This window comes from Primulina huaijiensis, chromosome 5, assembly GCF_012295235.1.
Source record: "Primulina huaijiensis isolate GDHJ02 chromosome 5, ASM1229523v2, whole genome shotgun sequence".
NCBI classification, from domain to species: Eukaryota; Viridiplantae; Streptophyta; class Magnoliopsida; order Lamiales; family Gesneriaceae; genus Primulina; species Primulina huaijiensis.
The window spans coordinates 9,548,118-9,570,450 of NC_133310.1; the positions used below are offsets into that span (position 1 = coordinate 9,548,118).

General features: G+C 36.1%; 1 protein-coding gene across 1 annotated transcript in view; it reads right to left on the bottom strand.

Moving 5' to 3' along the window:
* Positions 1-2,017: 2,017 nt before the first annotated feature.
* LOC140977624 (acyl carrier protein 2, mitochondrial-like) overlaps positions 2,018-22,333 on the bottom strand; it is a 29,567-nt gene continuing 9,251 nt past the window's right edge. The window contains exon 2 of the mRNA XM_073442372.1: positions 2,018-2,194. Coding sequence (XP_073298473.1) covers positions 2,018-2,194 — 177 coding nt within the window. The remainder of the gene's footprint in view (positions 2,195-22,333) is intronic.

The following is a 22,333-nucleotide window of genomic DNA, read 5'->3' on the forward strand; positions in this document are numbered from 1 at the left end:
AATTAAATTTAGAAATGTTTTCTTATTATTAATTTTATCTCAATTCTCCAACTTCAGTCCGGCCTCGCGTATTTAACCAAAAAGATAAAACTAAACCTCTGCGTTTTAAAATAAATGATCAAGACTTAACAAATATCAAAATGAATTAAACACTCCATAAATATATAAAATAAAAAAAATTATTTTTAATTTAAATAATAGTAATTATGCATGACTATACGTGATCTGATTTATCGGGTTCTACAACTTGTGTGACCCTCAATGGTTCAGGGATACAGCTTGCCGTGGGTTCACAACTCTTTGTGATTCAGGACATAATCCTTTATTCGGGCTTACCCTAATTTGCCCCATTCTATGTATCAACAATTGATCATGAGAATATCAGAAATCATATTTCTGATTAAACCCATCGAATCATGGTAAGAGAGTCTAGTAGCATCGCCCCATGATTCCCTAGATATCACTGATAGTACCTACAAGAACCAATCGGTTATAATTAACGTACAGTACGGTCCCTTCATTTCATATATCCCGATCGAATCTGCGACCATTGGTTCATCTAGGGTTGCATATTAATTCGATAACTATGTGACACATATAATAGTTGCATCGCATGTACTATTGGAGAACTCCTTCTCCAACGTACATCTCATACTCTGGCCAGAGATTCTATGCACTACTATTTCATCAGATCACATAGGATATCCATACCCATAGGTGAGCGGTGAATCCCCAACTACAATGCACTGGCACCTATATGTGTCACAACTGTACCCAACCTCGTCATCTGATGACTCTCCTGAAGTAGGTAAACAAGTCAAAGCACGTACAGCCTTAGCATATAGAGTCTCAATGTTGTCCCAGGTAGTAAGGACTAATGGTGTACAATCATAACTACGAACTTATCTTCTCGATGAATGATAACCACTCGGAAAGTCCGAGGAAGGGTTGTTCAAGATAATCAGCATATGACTACCCATCTGCATGTTTGGATATATCTATGGCATTATCAAGAAACGTGGTACACAACATCACAGATGCTAGTCTCGAGCTCGAGGGACCTTTATCCATATTTTAGGCGGCTGAATCGACTAAGAACGAATTTAGATCATACAGTGTTTACAAATATGTTTCAACATCGAATTACGATTCATTTGTATTAAAATACAATCAAGGTGTTTATCTATGTTGTTCACATGAGTATACAGATAAAGAAATAACAAACCATGAAATAATGAATTATATTAAAATAAAGATTGTTTATTACAACTGAGTCAATAAAATCCATAGCCAACAGTTGGCTTGCAGGACATCTACTCTAACAGTTTGATCCAAACATGTATGGCAAAAGTTTGTATTAATAAAATTTTAATTTTATATTCAAAATCTTATTTTTGTATTATATATAAAACAATTAGTAATCAAATATCATATATTAATACCACACTTTCAATGTTTTGTACCTATTTTTATCCGTGAAAAAACATATTTATAAAATGGATCAGAGAGTGCAAAAACGTTTTTCCAGAAAAAAAATTGACATCGAACCCAAGTTTACTTTTGAGTTTAAAGATTTAAAGGCAATTTACCCTTTGCGCGGTCCTGATTATGAAGAATGATTTATACTTTCTTCATGAGTTCAATAGATAAGCCAAGTTTAAAGATACATCAAATGTAATAACTAGTAATTACAGCTCAGCCAGTAATCAGTATCATAAACCAAAACAATTATGGCCCTAATATAATGTTAATGTGAAAATTAAACCTCGGATGTACACAAAAAACGCGAAAAAAAAAATGGATTTAACCAATCAAGAATTAGACTTCATGACCAGTAGTTTCCAATACAAGGAATTATGCAAAAGATTAAAGAAGCTCAGGAAACGAAAAATACACTTGGTTCAACTTACAAATATTTGGTTTTCTTGAAAAGGAAAGAGAGATGTTCGACTTCAAAAAACTGGCCCGAGAATTCGCTGAGAAAATAAGACCCCGCCCTGCGCCTCCACCTGTTTAATTACTTCGCCTGAGGGTGAGATGCAATAAAGTCAACAGCAAGATTGAAGCAGCTTATTTTGTCTGCTTCGTTGTCGGGAATCTCAAACCCAAACTCTTCCTCAAGAGCCATCACAATTTCCACAGTTTCTAAACTATCTAGACCAAGATCATTCTGGAAATTAGCATTTGGTGTAACCTGAAAGGTAATTAGAATAGTAAGCGACGTCGGTAGAAAGCAGAGTGAGATAGATTAGTAAGACATGGTTAAGAACTGTAGACAGGTAGAAGTTAGCCAGTAGCGTGAGCAAAACAATTTAAGAATACTTGTCATACCCTAATTGCATCAATACTTGTTATACGCTCATTGCATCAATATGAAAGTCCTACCGAACAATATGGCTAAGCAACAAGAACCCTTTCTGTGCACCCATTTTAGATGCATATAGAAAACCAAATACAAGATCACAAGTAATGAACGCAACAATTCAATTATCTAACTCATTAAGAAACATATCATGGCAACGGATTGATTTCTTACTGTGTACAAGCACTGTAGGGGGTTCTTACTTTCAAAAACTAATCCGTATCTAACAAGATATTATCAAAATTTGTTGATAATTATAAAAATGAAATCAGGGTTCATAATAATTAAGTAAAATGGTTTCAAGGTCCAATAAGTCGCTACATGAAACAAAAATCCTAGCACATTACATTAAAACCTTGTTACGTTTCATATGATTCTTTCAATAATACCAACGTTTTATGACTCTTGAATGTTAGAGTAGATGCCCTGTAAGTCAACTGTTGGCTGGGGAATTTATTGACTCAAGTGTAATAAATAATATTTATTTTAATATAATTTACTTTTTAATAGTTTCGTTATACTTTATCTGTATACCCATGCAAGCAGCATAGATAGAGTCCTTGATTATGCTTTAATACAAATGAATCGTAATTCGATGTTGAAACTCATTTGTAAACACTGCATATTCTAAATTCGTTCCTAGTCGATTCAGCCGCCTAAAACAGGGATAAAGGTCGTTTGAGCTCGAGACTTGCATCTGTGATGTTATGTACCGCGTTTCTTGGTAAGGGCATAGAGATGTCCAAACATGCAGATGGGTAGTCATATGATGATTATACCGAACAACCCTCCCTCGGACTTTCCAAGTGGTTATCATTCATCTAGAGGATAAGTCCGTGGTTATGATTGTACATCATTAGTCCTTACGACCCGGGACAACACTGAGGCTCTATATGCTAGGGTTATGCTTTGACTCATTTACCGGCTCCAGGAGAGTCATCAGGTGGCGAGGTTGGGTATAATTGCGACACATATAGGAGCCAGTGCATTGTATTCGGGAATTCACCGCTCACCTACGGGTGTGGATATCCTATGTGGTCTGATGCAATAATAGTGCATGGAATCTCTGGCCAGAGTATGAGATGTACGTTAGAGAAAGAGTTCTCCAATAGTACACGCGATGCCACTATTATAGTTATCACATAGTTATCGAATTAATATGCAACCCTCGATGAATCATTGGTTGTAGATTCGATCGCGATATATGAGATGAAAGGACCGTACTGTACGTTAATCATAATCGACTTGTTGTTGTAGGCACTATAAGTGATACCTAGGGGATCATGGGGCGATGCTACTAGACGCTCTTACCATGATCCGATGGGTGCAATCAGAAATGAGTTCTGACATTCTTGATCAAGGTGTTGATGAAAAGAATGGGGCTAACTAAGGTAAGCCCGAATAAGAATAAATGTTATTCTGAATCACAAAGAGTTGTGAACCCACGACTAGCTGTATCCCTGAACCATTGAGGGTCACACAAGCACTGGATCGTTTGTTCCCGTTGAGAGAATAAATTCAAGGAGTTGAATTTATATTATGATATAGTAAATTCAAGGAGTTGAATTTATGATAATTAAATTATGAGATAGTAAATTCAAGAAGTTGAATTTATGAAATTTGGAGAGAATAAATTCAAGGAGTTGAATTTATAAAATTTGAGAATTTAATTTATTAAACTCAAATGTTGAGTTTATTAAATATTAAATTTTGAAGGTAATAAATTCAAAGAGTTGAATTTATATATTAAATGTTAAATTCAAATGTTGAATTTATGATGGATTTAATTTATTAAGCTCAAAAGTTGAGTTTATTAAATATTAAATTTTGGAGGTAATAAATTCAAATAGTTGAATTTATAATTTAAATATTAAATTCAAATGTTGAATTTATAAGGGATTTAAATTAAAAGTAATGGATATATGTATAATGGACTTGTAGGAGTACAAGATCAACATACATATTAAGGTTTTTAATTGGACTTTAAAAGATTAATTAATTAATTAAAATAGTTGGACTAGAATAATTAATTGATTAAACCCATTAAGTATTTAATTTTATTAATGGGCCCTAAGCTTATATATATGTGTACATAGGCTTAAGGTTAAACACAATTCATTCACAATTTTTCGAAAATCCTTCTCCTTCTCTCCACAAAATTTTGGCCACTTCCTTTTGAAGGAGAAGTTTGAGCCGTCTCTCGTTTTCAATCTCCAACGTAAAAATTTCTTCTAATTTTTCTAGTGCAAATTAGAAGATAAACAAATCATCTATTCGTGGACCTCATTAGAAGAATAAAGAAAGGAGTTTTCGAAGAAAGTTCGTAGGGATTCATCAAGAGCTATATCCGCCTAAGTCGGATTCGTTGGAGCCAAGTGATTTAATTCACCAAAGGTATAAAATTCCAACGTCCTATGAATGTTTAATTATAAAACCGTACGAGTGCCTAAAACAAATATATTCTGATTGTCAAAATAAAATAAAAATTTTAAAACTTCCGCTGCGTTTGGGCGTGTAGAAAACCGAGATCCAACAGTGGTATCAGAGCCAAGGTTTTTTTCTGAATCGTATGGTTTTGATATTGAATAATTTGTTTCTAACCATACAAGAAAATTTTTCAGAAAATTGTAGCACCATAAAATTAATTTTTTTATTCAGAAATCAAAAAAACAAAAAAATTGAATCTGCCCGGAACTGTTTTGGGCAGTCTGTGCGCGAAGGGCCGCACACGGTAGCGCGCGCGCGGCGTCGGACGCCAGTGCGTAGCGCGCGCAAGCGGCGTCTGGCACCCCAGCGCGCAGCGTACGCGGGCGGCGTCGGACGCCATCGCACAGCGCGCGCGGCGCGCCTGCGCCTGCCTGCGCACAGCGCGCCCACCGGCGCCCGATACAATCGGGCAGCCGGCGGGCGGCGCGGGCAGCTGCCCGGGAGTGTCTCGGGAACCGTGCTAGATATTGGGCTTGAATTGTTTGGGTCTAGGGTGCAATTTTCTGATTTTTTAAAATTTTTGGGCAAAAATTGATATTTTTGAAAATTGGTTCAATTTTTCTTTTGGAAAATTAATTTTTGAAAAATTAATATTTTTTTGTAAAATAAATAATTAGAATATGATTTTAATTATTTATGGTAAAAATGAGTTTTTACAAGAAATCAAATATTATTGATTTAATTAGAAGTTAAATAAAGGTGTTTATTTAATTTATTAAATTCTTTAATAATTGTGGTGGTTAGTTATAAAATTATTAGATATATGATTTATCAGTTAATTAAATTTGTTTAATTAATTGATGTTAATATTTGATATTAAATGCATGAAGGATGATCGAGAGTCTTGACCAATATGTTAGGTGTATGTTAGGATATTTTACTGCTTTATTCATTTTGTTAATATTTGATATTATTAAAGTGGGCCTGGTTTATGGCCCGTTCCCACCCCCATGAGATGTATCCCTTATGTGCCATGACTATTTAAATGTAATTATTAGAAATAGTGGGAGATCAAGACTGGAAGATGGTGGACCCGATGCACAAGATGAAGACATGTAAAATATTGGAAGCTCTTGTAATAGTTGCATTTGCATCCCTGCATTCACCTAGGTTTTGGACCTGGATCCATGTCTGGCTCACATGGATCTAATAGTGTTGGCGATCGATCATCCTTATTTATTGTTGAATATCATATTATGATATATATGCGATATATAGTAGTATGCATGTATGTATATTATTAGATAATATAGTTGCATGAATCCGGCAAGCATACAAACTCGTGGCACGCGATTTTAAAATTAAAATGATGAGACAATTTTAAAATTAAAATCCCTCATTTTGAATATGATTCAAAATTTATATCAAACCGTAAAAGTAAAAATTAAAAGAGTTTAATTTTTCCTTGTCTTCCATCAACCGTGGTTGCATGTTGATAGCTACCCGCGGACAGTGTCTGGCTCATATTCTTGGGGAGGCCTGGACGCGGGAAAGCTGTGACTTCCACCGGACATATGATGTGAATTGAGTGGAACTCCCATGACTTCGGCTCATATTATTGGGGAACTCATGGCGACCGTCTTGTAGGACCCATAAATTAGACTACGTATAAGCCATGCATAATTCTAGTATTTAAATTAAAATGATTTTATTGCATGAGTATTTAAATTATTTTCTTTAAATTTAATTATTTTATTCAGTAGTTTAATTATTAGCTTTTCAGTTAAATAAGTGAGGCCAGACTGGAGTTGGAGTTTTGAGATAAAATTTAATATTAAGAAAACATTCATAGAATTTACTTAAGTTAAATGATAAGTTAATTTAATATAAAAGAAAGTTTAAGAATTTAATTAATTAATTAGAAGGTAAGTACTAAATAAATTCTTTTAGGTTCAATAATTAATTTAAAAGCCTAAATTAAAATAGATGACCAATTGAGATAAGTAATCTAGACTTATATTAATTAAGAAATTTCAACTTAACATGTTAGCAATTTAATTTAAAGATTTAACCATGCATGCAAGATAATGTTATGCCATAGTTAATTTATTAATTCACAAAAAAATATAATGAGTAGATAAAACTCTAAAGAATTAAAATACAAGATTTAAGAAATATTTTTCCCTCCATTTTTATTGTAATTTTCGGCCATCACCTTTTAAGGAGTTAATTAAATTGTCAACTCATTTCCTTTGATGTCTTTCCTTATCCCCTTCGTGGTAGAATAATTCCTTCAACTTTAAATCCTCAATAATTATTAATTAAGCAATTTCCCTATCCATTTTATCTAGAGATTTTCGGCTATCACCCTTAAAAGATTTAAAATATTTGACAACTCACCACTATTTGATAGCATTCCTTAATCTTTTCTTGGAGATAATTCCTCACCTTTTTAATCACCAATAATTAAACAAATAAGCAATTTTATCCCTTGTTTTTGAATGATAAAATCGGCCCTCACCCTAGAAAATATCCCTCAAAATCTCTTGATAATCAAATCATTCCTTATCTCACAAACTAGAAAGATAGAAAGATTCATTCCTCTCTTTTATCTTGCAACCTTTCCTTCACTTCCTAGAAATTTTCTTCTCTCCATTTTCGAAACTTCAGAGCTTAAACTTCAAGAGAAAATCATGTGAGGCTTGAGAGAAAACAAGAGAGAAAAACAAGAAGCAAAGCACTTCGTCTCCTCCGCGGCGCGTCGTTGTAATCGTTTGTTTTCTTTCAAAACAAAAATCCAAGGCATGTTTATATCTTTCCTTGCTTTTCAATCAAGTCATATACATGTTTTTAAACCATATTTGTTCATGATTTTTAAGAGCAAAACCGAAATATTGCAGCAACTACACAACATAAATTCTGCACAGATTTTCTACTTCCTTCATGCTTCACGGTTGGTATTGCTTTTGTGGTTTCAGGAGGTTGGCTCATTCCAGGGGCTTGAGGCTGCATATATACATGCACTAGGACATGTTAGGGTCATGAAAGAACGTTGGTTCCAGCCCCACACACGCTGGAAATTCAGTTGGACAGCAACTCACTCATGATGCCATATGGTTCATCGAAATTTTTGTTACTTGCTGTCAAGGGAGAGTTCTTGATCTTGGCTGCCCTAGGGGCCTATAGCCATGGTTAGAACACATCTCTATCATGTCTAAGACGTGACCAAGTTGCCCCTTTGAGGCTTGGTCCATGGTGGAATCGGTTTTAAATCAAAAGAACAAGAACAACCCCTTCCCCTTCGGCCCCTTCATTTCTCCTGCATGTGTACTTTCAGGAATATGGTGTGGTGTGGATCTTGGTTGGCTTTTTAGCCCTTAACCATGGTTCATACCATACCTCTTGATGTCTAGATCATGCCATGGTCAATCAAATGGCCACTGGAAGGGTCCATGACAGCAAGAACAATTGCAACACCCCACGCGCAGAATTAGTGCTCGATTGGGACGCATGATTGGTTTCTGGTGTGATGCGAATTGTGGCTGGCCTAGGGCACTTAGCCATGGTTCAAATCATTCCCTAGGATGTTGGTAAGAGATTCTGGTCGGTGGTTCAAGCTCCAATGGCCATTAGCCTCGCAAACGACGCAAGGAAACCAAAGCACAGCTGCTGTATTTTTATGACAGCAACTTGCTGCGGCGGTTCAGTGGCTCGTTCGAGTTCTTGGCTGGCTTTTAGCCTATGGCCTTGGACTGTACAGTGCCTCATCAAGTTAGAAAGGTCATTTTTTTGGCCGTTTGTGATTCAGATCATTTTAGAGGTAGTACGAGAATTTACGGTGCATTGTGCCAAAATGACTCTCGAAAGAGCGTTTCACGTTTTTGGCCTCTATTCACTAAATTTCGAGTACTGTAAATTTAGGAGCATTATTTCATCATTTTTCAGAGTATTTTAATCATGACTAAACGTTGGTTCGGTGTTGGTTCGGTGTTGGTTCGGGTTGGCTCGGAGTCATAATTAAATACTAAGTCAGTGGGCGTAATTGTCTCGTTTTTTTGGATTCAATTACAAAGTTTGGTCAAGAAAAATCAATTGCATACGTTATTTGTTAAATTTAATTCGCATCGAGCCTCGAAACGATCCAACCCATTTGGTAAAATTAATACAGGACATTTAATTACGTTATTTAATTATATTACGTGCATAAAAATAAAAATTATTCATTTTGAGATTTATGTGATATTGCTTGTGGCCATTGTACTATTGTGGGATTGTTACTTCACCCGGTCGCCAGTTACCGGTTAGTTCAGTTTTGTACCACCCAGTATACTGTGGAATTAGTCTGATCAGACGATTAGTATTTCAGCCGGTCGTCAGTTACCGATCCCGGTCGTCAGTTACCGGTCAGTTCAGTTCAGTGCAGTTCATGGGGCCACTTGCGTAGAACATAATATCAACAAAATTATCATCCAGGCTATTTTATTACAGAGCTCTATTGAGCAAACAGTTCACTTATGATTTTCAGTTCAGTTATGCACGTATTTATAATTATCCATGATAAGATATTTACAGTTCAGTTCTGCAAGTACTATAATTCCTCATGACATGATATTTTCACTTTGCATGCAATTTTATTATTATCTATATATTTGTTATTTACGATATATGCATGCTGAGTCTTTAGACTCACTAGACTTGATTGTTGTAGGCACTGATGATGTCGGAACCGAGGGCGGGGACCAGTGAGCCAGCTCGAGTCGGCAGTAGTGGGACCCGAGGACCTCATTTATCAGTTTATTTATTATTTTTGCGAAAACTCATTTTATTAGAATGAATTACTTTAAGCTGTCATTTTGAAACATTATTTACGTCCGCTGCTATTTTTGAACATCAAACTTTATTTTATCAGTTTATTTATGAATGAGGCAATTTAATTAATGAAAAAGAAAATTTTTAAATTTTTCCGCAAATTTTCAAGTACGAATTTAGAGGTCTCTACACGTCTACTACAATTCAATATTGATGGGTCGGTTTGACACGCGAAAATAAACGGCGTCATATTATTGGGTTCTTATTAAACGTGAGGCAAAACACGCGGAGGTTGCATATGGATGCAATTGGATTCTACCTTTTAGAAATTATATTTGGCTAATATTATTCGGGATTATAATTGGCTAATTGGACTCTACGTGCCCACTAAGGAAATACGATTTCTCTTTTTCATCAGAGGGTGGTGGAAATATCAAAATAGTGGGAGGAAATTTATAAAATAAAAATCCATATTTTATACTTTAAAATTATTTTAAAATAATCAGCAACAATTATTCTGTTTCCATATCAGTATATTTTCGATTTCGTCACGCAATATATTTTTGTTGTTAACAAGCTAACCGAACCAAACTTTCAAGACTGGTTGAGAATTGTTCTGAATTTGGAGAAAATGCATACACATTATTGTCAGTCCTGTTGAACTGACAAAGCAGGCAAGATGGTAGGACCATAGTATGCAAGCTAAAGTGTAACATGCTCGCTTTATGTCAAATGAACTGTAGGGACAGTTTTGAGGAAATGTTGAATGCTGCTGACATTCGAATGCACTTGCAAGAGTTGCATGGTGCATGAAACTCATACAATGATGCACACCACTTTCAAGGAGCACATGACTACACGTTTGCAAGATGGTGCTTTGGCCCATGAGCGTGGTGTACATATGACTGAGCTTATTGAGAATGTGGTGGGCCTGGAATATGTGATTCCTAACGAGTTACTAGATAACATCAATTTGTTGTCTCTCTCTTCCTCATTTGACTGGGTTATGGTGAACTTCAATTTGAATAAGATAGATGATAGCCTTGAAGAGCTAGTCAATACGCTTATGATTTATGAGATCACCATAAAAGAGAAAAATATTTTTTTTCTAATGGGTCTCTCGTCAGAAGAAAAATGGCCCACAAAGTAGGGGAAAGAAATGTTCTGTCCCTCAAAAGAAAAACAAACTTAATAAGAGGCAAATCCGAAGGACACTTAAAGGGCCTACAAAGCTCGATAAGTTAGAACATATTTATTTCACTGCAAGAAGTCTAGACATAAGAAATTATATACGTCAGAAATGTTCTGAAAATGATAAGTGAATGTCAAAGTAAACAGGATTTCAATAACAAACAAAAGAAAGTTAGATGATCCAAATCTCAAACAAATATGGCACGCTAGACTAGGTCGTATTTCCCAAAGAAGGATGCACAAGCTAGTGGGAGAAGGCATGTTTGACCTGTCATACATAAATTCTCTACCAACTTGTGAGTCCTGTCTAAAAGGAAAAAATGACCAAGACTCCATTCGATGGAAATGTGGAACGTGCGCATAGTCTACTGTATTTGATCCATACAGACTTTTGTGGCCCGCTAAATGTTAGCACAATATTTGGGCAATTCTACTTCATTACTTTTACTGATGACCATTCGAGCTATGGGTATGTTTATTGAAACACAAATATGAAACATTTGAAAATTTCAAAGAATTCACATCTGAAGTAGAAAATCAGCTAGAAATGAGTATTAAGACACTTCGATCTGATCGAGGGGAAAAATACTTGAGTGGTGATTTTTTGGTTTAATTAAAAGAGAATGAGATTCTCTCACAATGGACTCCACCAGCAACACCACAATTGAATGGTGTTTCTGAACGTCGTAATCGAACCTTGATGGACATGGTTCGATCCATGATGGGATTCACTGAATTGCCTACATCGTTTTGGGGCTTTGCGCTTGAAAATGTGGCAATGTTGTTGAATAATGTCCATACTAAAGCAGTGAATGAAACACCATATGAGATATGAATGGGAAAAACTCCCAAATATTCTTACATTAGAATATGGGGATGTCCTACTTACGTGAATCAGACAGTGGGAGACAAATTGGATAGTACGTAGATACACTTTGTGCTACTTTGTAGGATATACAAAGAATTCTGTCGAATATTATTTCTATCATCCTAATGAAGCAAAAGTGTTTGTTTCAAGAAATGCCACCTTTTTGGAAAAGGAGTTTCTATTAGATAGAAAATGCAAGATGATAGAACTTGAAGAAATTTAAGATACTCCCTCAACTATAGTAGTTGAACCTAATCCCCAACAACCAGTAGTTGAAGTACAAGCTCCTAGAAGGTCTGATAGGGTTATTAGACGACCTGCAAGATATACACTTCTACATGAACAAGGCCATGATGAGCCTTGTGTTGGATGTGATCCAATGAATTTCAAAGAAGCAATACCTGATACTGATTCAACCAAATGGCTTGAAGCCATGCATTCAGAAATGGATTCTATGTATTCAAACCGAGTCTGGACATTAGTGGATCCACCTGAGGGAATCGTTCCCATAAGATGCAAATGGATCTACAAAAGAAAGCTTGGGACGGATAGGAACGTAGTGACCTTCAAATCAGACTGGTTGCAAAAGGTTATACTCAAAGGCAAGAAGTTGACTATGAGGAAATTTTTTCACTAGTAGCTATGTTTAAGTCCATTAGAATACTACTAGCCATAGCAGCATGGTATGACTATGAGATATGACAAATGGATGTAAAGACCGCATTCCTCAATGGAGACATCAAAGGAGAAATTTACAAGTCTCAACCTGAGGGATACACATCAGTAGGTAGTGAGCATAAGGTATGCAAACTTCAGAGATCTATTTATGGTCTCAAGCATGCGTCAAGGAGTTGGAACCTCAGATTTAATAGCACAATCAAAGAGTTTGGTTTTACTAAGAATCCCGAGGAACCATGTGTGTACAAGAAAGTTAGTGGGAGTGCAGTGACATTCCTTATACTTTATGTTGATGACATCCTACTCATTGGGAATGATGTAGGATTACTGCAATCAACTAAAGTATGATTAGCAAGTAAATTCTCCATGAAAGACATGGGTGAAGCATCCTTTGTATTGGGAATACAAATCTATAGAGATAGATCGAAGAGGATGCTAGGACTCACCCAAGCCACGTATAACGATACCATTCTGAAGCGATTCTCTATGGAAGAGTCCAAGAGAAGATACTTACCAATGTATCATGGTATTACTCTATCTAAAGCTATGTGTCCCAAAACTGATGAAGAGATAGAGATGATGACACGTATTCCATATGCATCAGCCATTGGTAGTACCATGTATGGTATGATATCAACACGTCCCGATGTTGCTTACGCCCTGAGTGTTACAAGCAGATATCAGGAGAACCCTGGTCCAATGCATTGGAAGGCCGTGAAAGATATTCTTAAGTACTTGAGAAGGACTAAGAATTCGTTCATGGTCTATGGGGGTGGAGAATTGAAATTAGAAGGCTACACTGATTCTAGCTTCCAATGTGACGTTAATGATTCGAAATCGACCTCTGGTTTTGTATTCATGCTAAATGGTGCGGCTGTCTCTTGGAAAAGTTCCAAGCAAGACACCATTGCGGATTCCACCATTGCAGCTGAGTACATCGCTGCATCTGTTGCAGCCAAATAGACAGTTTGGATGAGGAATTTTGTCCAAAAGTTGGGCGTTATTCATAATGGAGTTGATCCAGTCCCGTTGTACTGCGACAACACTGGTGCTATTGCGCAAGCAAAGGAACCAAGCTCTCATCAGCGATCCAAACATGTACTGAGGAAGTTCCACATCATACGGGAGATTGTGGGAAGAGGAGACATATCAGTCGAAAGAGTCTCCTCTGCAGATAATGTTGCTAATCCACTTACAAAGCCCTTGTGAGGACCATTGTTTAAAAAGCATCGCGAAGCAATGGGATTAAAGTTTATGGGTAATTGGCTCTAGGGCAAGTGGGAGATTGTTAGAGTAGATGCTCTGTAAGACAACTGTTGGCTGGGGAATTTATTGACTCAAGTGTAATAAACAATCTTTATTTTAATATAATTTACTTTTTAATGGTTTCGTTATACTTTATCTGTATACCCATGCAAACAGCATAGATAAAGTCCTTGATTATGCTTTAATACAAATGAATCGTAATTCGATGTTGAAACTCATTTGTAAACACTGCATATTCTAAATTCGTTCTTAGTCGATTCAGCCGCCTAAAACAGGGATAAAGGTCGCTTGAGCTCGAGACTAGCATCTGTGATGTTATGTACCGCGTTTCTTGGTAAGGGCATATAGATGTCCAAACATGCAGATGGGTAGTCATATGATGATTATACCGAACAACCCTCCCTCGGACTTTCCAAGTGGTTATCATTCATCTAGAGGATAAGTCCTTGGTTATGATTGTACATCATTAGTCCTTACGACCCGGGACAACACTGAGGCTCTATATGCTAGGGTTATGCTTTGACTCATTTACCGGCTCCAGGAGAGTCATCAGGTGGCGAGGTTGGGTATAGTTGCGACACATATAGGAGCCAGTGCATTGTAGTCGGGGATTCACCGCTCACCTACCGGTGTGAATATCCTATGTGGTCTGATGTAATAATAGTGCATGGAATCTCTGGCCAGAGTATGAGATGTACGTTAGAGAAAGAGTTCTCCAATAGTACACGCGATGCCACTATTATAGTTATCACATAGTTATCGAATTAATATGCCACCCTCGATGAACCAATGGTTGCAGATTCGATCGGGATATATGAGATGAAAAGACCGTACTGTACGTTAATCATAATCAATTGGTTCTTGTAGGCACTATCAGTGATACCTAGGGGATCATGGGACGATGCTACTAGACGCTCTTACCATGATCCGAAGGGTGCAATCAGAAATGAGTTCTGACATTTTTGATCAAGGTGTTGATGAAAAGAAGGGGGCTAACTATGGTAAGCCCGAATAAGAATAAATGTTATTCTGAATTACAAGGAGTTGTGAACCCACGACTAGCTGTATCCCTGAACCATTGAGGGTCACACAAGCACTGGATCGTTTGTTCCCGTTGAGAGAATAAATTCAACGAGTTGAATTTATATTATGATATAGTAAATTCAAGGAGTTGAATTTATGATAATTAAATTATGAGATAGTAAATTCAAGATGGTGAATTTATGAAATTTGGAGAGAATAAATTCAAGGAGTTGAATTTATAAAATTTAAGAATTTAATTTATTAAACTCAAATGTTGAGTTTATTAAATATTAAATTTTGGAGGTAATAAATTCAAAGAGTTGAATTTATAATTTAAATGTTAAATTCAAATGTTGAATTTATGATGGATTTAATTTATTAAGCTCAAAAGTTGAGTTTATTAAATATTAAATTTTGTAGATAATTGAAACGTCTGCCCTTTTTATCGCTTAAGAGTACTAGATTTTTTTTTTAAAACCTCACATAGCATTCGGCCGAACCATAAAATTTCATAAAATATTTTTGACATCATTTGAAAATAAACAACCAACTAACATTTTTCTAAATCTGAAAATAACATTTGAAAAGTATAGCCCATACTATAACCTCTCAAAAACAACTCATAATCATGATAAAAGTCATAAAATCTTTTAACATAAATCATAACATATATGCGGAAACTAGCGTCGGTCCTCGGGTCATATGCACCTTCAGTCCAGTCGAATCAACCATCAAGACCTCCATTAGCATTATCATGATAACCTGCATCCATCACACCTAGTGAGTCTAAAGACTCAACACACCATAATCTTTATAACAAATAATACATATAAAACCAAATGCAACAGTGAAAAATACTTGTACTTAAAATATCGTTTTCATGAAAATGCATAAACTTTGAACATGAACATTTTCTTGATGCATAAACTTTAACTAAAACGTTTTCATGATATGCATAACATAAACCTTAACTTGTTCCTTTTCCTCAACATGACATGACATAAAACTTTTTCATGATCATACATATTTTTTCTTTTCCTTTTCCTTTTCTTTTGTTGAATTCAGATCGTTAATTGTGACTTTCCTGATCATGATCATGAGGGTCGATGGATCCATCTACATGTAACCACAGTACTGGGCGGCGGGGGACACTAGCAACACTCTCACCGGTCAACTGGGCCCTGGCCTATCATAATCGAATAGAAATACGATCGTCGGGCTCCCTCTGGGGCCTTTTCCCATAAATGGGCTCCCTCTGGTGCCTTTTCCCCTCACGATATTCCCATTCTTCCGTTACCACAAAACCGTTACCACATATTCGTAATGATGGAAACACGGTCGTCGGGCTCCCACTGGGACCATAACCCTCACGACGTCGCCACCATTAACGAATTAGTCACAATCACTTCTCATCCTTCAACATTTTTCATTCACATCACTTAGAAAAATCATGAATAATATTTACCTTTTCCATTTTTGAAACCAAGCAAGCAACATGTATTTTAAATGTTTTCCTTTAATCATAAAAATCCTTTAGACATTTAAAAATCATAAATTAATCATGAACATTTCATAAACATTTAAAAATAATCATAATATCATAAAAACAGCATTTAGGGCACTGCCATGACCTTTACTAAGTTCTAGGTGTAAAAAGACCGTTTTACCCCTGTACGTGACATTTTACGTTTTTGACTTTTTTCTTGATTTCTTGACTCTAACATGTCCCAAATAACTATTTAAGCTTAAATTAATTTTCTCATATTTTTATTTAGCTTAAATCGAGGACTTTTAAATTAATCTTTAAATAAGACGTATTACTGCGTTTTAATCCCGAATTAAACCAAACCTTAATATAAAATTCCCAAATTAAAAACTTAGACTTCTAATAATTATTTAAGTTTAAACCTAATTTTCCATAATTTTATAAAGGTTAAAATTAGGCGTTTCAATTAACTCGTTAATTAGCGTTTCGTGCGACGATTAAATCCCGAATAAATCCAAAACTCATTATTTTGATCCCAAATTTTAAACATAGCATTTTTAAGATTTATTCTACCCTTCCAAGTCATGAGCCACCCCCGTGGACCCTTGGATCAATTTTTCCTTCTTTAATTTTCGTTTTTGACCCTTCGACGAACGTACCGAGCCATCTCCTAATTTACTCGAGCCACGCCCGAGCCGCCTCGAGCCAAAACCTAGCCAACCCATCTAGGGACCCTATTGTGCAAGCCCAGCCCTAAAACTCTGGCCCTGGCCCGCTCAAACACCTTCTGCCCCTCAACCCAATTACATGCATATGTACGTGTGATTGTGGCTTTGAACAAAAGAGTTCCTAACTAGTCTAGGACTCCTCCCAACCCTTAACCACCGACCGCTCATGAACCTAACCCTCCCTGGACCATGCCCAGCCCATGCAAACCCCAAGCTCCAACACCCAGCAGCGATTCACCCGAACCTTGACAGCAACTCACGCCTAACTTGCTGCCAAAAAGCTTCTCCCTCACGTTTTCTGTGCTTGGCTCGAGCCCCATCGAGCCACTCTGCATCAACTCATGACCAGACCATCTAGGCACCTTGCTGGACCCTTAGAACCCATAGGACTCGACCCCAGCCCCTGAAACCGAAACTACCACAGCAGCTACACAATCCAGCCGGGGAACCCACTTTGACAAGGACTCTTGTTCCTGTTGCTTGCACCTAGCCAACCCAACCAGTCCCTGAACCAATCCCTCTAGCTCCCTTATAGGACCCTAAGGACCTATCCTAACCCAGCCCAAGCCCTCAAGCCAAGCCTTTCCCTCTTACAAAAACTACTGAAACCTGCGCTCATCCTATTGCAACTCTCGGGTGATCTTGGGTGGAGTCCTAGCTTGCTAGGCCTCCTCCCCAACCGTGACCCTTGAGTCCTAGGCTGGCTAGGACTCAACCCCTAACCCCTCATGACTCTAGCCCAGCCCTGGATGCAACCGAGCCAAGTCATGCATCGTACTTCATGAAACCCGATCACCTAAGATTCAAACATTCGAATTCGGTTCCAACGTAATCGGTTCGTGCTTGCAGCGTGTGTATGTGTGTTCTTAGGACTCTGAACTTCATGAAAAACGTTGCCTAAACATGTGCTAATCATGGCAGCCCCTTAAACACACAATAAACATGATTTTGGAGATTAAAAACACCACTTTAGAACCCATAAGCATGAGATTACGAAAATTCTGAAAAATCTTTCATGTTCTTCATGCATGTAATAATTTAAACATTAATATGATATGATGGATGAGAAAAATGAGATGTATGGCGTGCCTTTGTTACGCACGAATAACCGTTGACGACGAAGAACGGAGAGGACCCTTTGGCTTGAATTTTCTTGACAAATTTTGAAGCTTTCCTTGTTAAATTTGTGTGTGCCGTGAGTTGAGTAAAAGGAGAGTTGGAGAGAATTTCAGAATATAAAAATTGAGAGGCCGTGAGGTTTGATTGCAAAGTGAAGGGTTTTGTGATGAAAAAAACTTTAAATAGCTAATTGAATTACTAATTAGGCTTAGGCCTATTAAGCCTCTAAATTAAGCCCATTAGTTTAATTAGGATTTAAATAAAATATTAGCAATGTTTTTGTTTAATTAAATTTGTGAATTTATTAGCCGGGTTGCCAAAAAACTCGTATTTTAGTTGAAAAACCAACACCGATAAAATTTACGTCCCGGCGTATAAAATCACCTCAAAACCCTTTATTTTCAAAAATACTAAAAAGCATCGACCATATTTTAAATAATTAAAAATAATTATTTAATAAAAACATTTTACATTTTCAGCCTTCGGTCCCCGTTCCTCGATCGCAACTCGAATAACCTTTTTAAAATATATTTTAATGCAACAATGAAGAAAAATATATTTTAAACATGTCAAAATGCACAACATAATTAATTCATACAATTAAAACAATTAATTAAAATACAAAGGAATTTAATAATTCAAATGCATGTGGTTCGTGTGGACCTTTAAATTTTCGGGGCGTTACAGTAATAAATTCAAAGAGTTGAATTTATAATTTAAATATTAAATTCAAATGTTGAATTTATAAGGGATTTAAATTAAAAGTAATGGGTATATGTATAATGGACTTGTAGGAGTACAAGATCAACATACATGTTAAGGTTCTTAATTGGACTTTAAAAGATTAATTAATTAATTAAACTAGATGGACTAGAATAATTAATTGATTAAACCCATTAAGTATTTAATTTTATTAATGGGCCTTAAGCTTATATATATGTGTATTAGGTTTACGGTTAAACACAATTCATTCACAATTTTTCGAAAATCCTCCTCCTTCTCTCCACAAAATTTTGGCCACTTCCTTTTGAAAGAGAAGTTTGAGCCGTCTCTCGTTTTCAATCTCCAACGTAAAAACTTCTTCTAATTTTTGTAGTGCAAATTAGAAGAGGAACAAATCATCTAGTCGTGGACCTGATAAGAAGAATAAAGAAAGGAGTTTTCGAAGAAAGTTCGTAGGGATTCATTAAGAGCTATATCCGCCTAAACCGGATTAGTTGGAGCCAAGTGATTTAATTCACCAAAGGTATAAAATTCCAACGTCTTATGAATGTTTAATTATAAAACCATATGAGTGCCTAAAACAAATATATTTTGATTGTCAAAATAAAATAAAAATTTTAAAACTTCCGCTGCGTTTGGGCGTGTAGAAAACCGAGATCCAACATTGAAATCTTAAATGAGCTACAAAAACTATTTAATACCCAATTTCTTAAAAGCAAAAATTGTGAGAACCTAAAATTTCAGCAGAAGCTAGCATTTATCAGTGTCTAGCAAATTCAGCAGCTGGTCATTTTTTTCAAAGGACAAAATTCAGCAGCAAGCATTTTTCAACAGCCGACCATTTCAGCAGCCAAAAATTTAGTAGCCGAAATTCAGCAGACCATGTCAACCTTCACTTACTACTTCAGACTTCTAACCAATGCGTTAACTCGAAATCATGGAAAATAATGGAACTAAATGTGAGCCTAACAGTCAGAGTTTCTACCATATATAACACCAAAAATTCTGAGTTGGTGTTACATAAATTCTGAGCAAATCACCATGAGATAGAACCGTTAACTTTGAGCTAGCAGTGTGAGTTCCACTAGCAGTTCAGTACTTCAGTAGCAAGAACAGGCCTTGTCAAAGTGTCAACCCAAATTATTTAAGCAATTTATAGTAAGTGGGCTCTTTGTTTTAGCTCTTGTACTATGATTTGAAACCGTTCCAGCATGTATATCATATGTAGGAGTGAGAAAAAATACCGAGTTTTCGCTATACCGAGATTACCGAACCGAAAAAATGCCGAATTTAACGAATTTTCAGAATACCGAAGATTTCGGTACGGTATGGCAACAATATCGAATTTTTTTGTATAGTAACGGTATGCAATTTTAAAATTTTGATATCTACCAGAATACCAAAATACCAAAAAAATATATTAAAATTTTAAAATATATAATATTTTAAAACAATAAATTTATAAAATTTTAAAAATAAAAGATTTTTCAATATAAAACGGTATATACCGATACCGTACCGAAATTTTCGGTATAACATAAATTTCGGTATATAATCGGTATGCTAGTTATATGTACCGAAATTTCGATATACCAATTTTCGGTATACCGAAAATTTCGGTACGGTATCGGTATGAATTTTCTTATACCAAAATTTTCGGTACGGTATACGGCACAAAATTTTCGGTACGATACGGTACGGTACATATGTTCTGAATTGTGTATATGAGACTTCTGTTAAAAACGAATTTAAAAGTTGGGAGGGTTTCCCTCGTGTACTGAATCAAGACCATATCACTAATCCACTCAAACCTTCTCAGATAAAAACGAATAAAAGACAGACGAGGATGAGCAAAACCAGTTCTGAGGTTGGTGAAAAACTCGATAATCCCTGGTCTTTAGTTTTTTTTATTAAGTTATTCCGTTGCGTTAGACTTTTTTTATCATTTTGATTTTGTAAAAACAATTTAATTTCAATATCACGGAATGACGACCATGTGACTCACTCACTCAAACCCTTCTCAGATAAAAACAAATAAAAGATAGAAGAGGATGAGCAAAACTAGTTTTGGGGTTGGTGAAAAAGAAATCGATGATCCCTGCTATTTAGTTTTCTTTTATTATGTTATTCCAATGCGTTAGACTTTTGTTATCATTTTGCTTTTGTAAAGACAATGTAATTTCAATATTATGAATGAATAGACTGGTTATATTCTGAAATATGTATTTCTTAGGCTTGTTGTTTTTGAATATATATTTGAGAGCGACGCCGGTGTCAGTAGAGCCTCGGTTTGGGAGCGAGTGAATCAGGTTTCATAACATTGGTACTTAGAAATTTCATGTTCTGGGAAGAAGAATTTCAAAATCAGATACCTCAATTTAATAGATTTGATTTCAGAAGACCTCTATTCAGTAGAGGCAAAATCAGTAGCTCTGAAGTTAGCGCGAGTCTGAATTCAAAAGACCAGAATTCAATAGATCAGGAAGCAGCATACCAGAAACCAGTAGACCAGAAATCAGTAGTCTAAAACCAGTAGCCAATTGCGGGAATCAGTAGGTCAGAATGCAGTAGACTTGGTCATTAGAACTAGAATGCAGTAGACTTGATATCAGCAAAACATTATTCAGTACAGGTGAATTCTAGCAGACGATGTCCAGTAGACCTTGGTAAGCTAAGCTATAATACCCTTTGAAGTTAGGGTGTTTTGCGTACAAACTTCAAACGGAAATAACTTTTGATCAAGAAAGAATTTTGACTATGTTAATATACTAACGGAAAGCTCTTTCTGAGAAAAATCAAACCTAGTACCATTTTATTCTAACTAGCACCGCCGAAGAACCCCAAATTCCTTCATTTTCATAGATATTTCAAGAATTTTCTGAAAATTTCCATTTTTCTCCAACTTTGAGGTCAATATTTTTGTACCAAATATTTTACACTTCATGTTCATGATGGTGAGTATTTTTTGAAAAACATTTCACTCAATTATGAGATAAAAAAAATTTTGGGATATTTTCTACCATTGAATGTTACAAGCTACACTGATTTTTTTCATTCTCGATGATTTTTTATAGCATAAATTGTACCCTTGAAACCATTTACTAAATCTTTCCTCTCATGTTTTGGGTGTAGCATATGATTCACCAAGCCAACTACATTAAGCACCTAGAGTGGAAAGTAAAGCAACCAAAGGGACACAACCTATGCTTAGAACTTGACAAGGATGAACCACTTCGTAGAGAAGAGCACTTAAGAAATGATGTTGAACGTTTTGCTTATTACCTACATAAGGCAGAAGAGAACATAAGAAGACTAAAGAAGAATTGGAAGCTTCTCGATAGGTTGTCACCGAACTCACTAACATGCAAGACAACTTGGTTGGGAAGATCCAAATATCAGTTCATGCACCAACATACTTAGCATCGTAAGAAGACTCATGCTCAAATTCAAGAGCTGCAGAACACTGCTGAGGTCCTCAGTGATCAAAATGCAGTCTTGCATAACCATATCGATCACCTACAAACATTGATTGCCAAATATGAGGAAGAACCTGAAGAGAGCCCTGAGGAAGAGCCTAGAGGACCCCATGGATTTAGAATTGGGAGAAGTCATAGACTTGTTCGTTGGTAAAATAGTAGCCGACTGTAATGAGG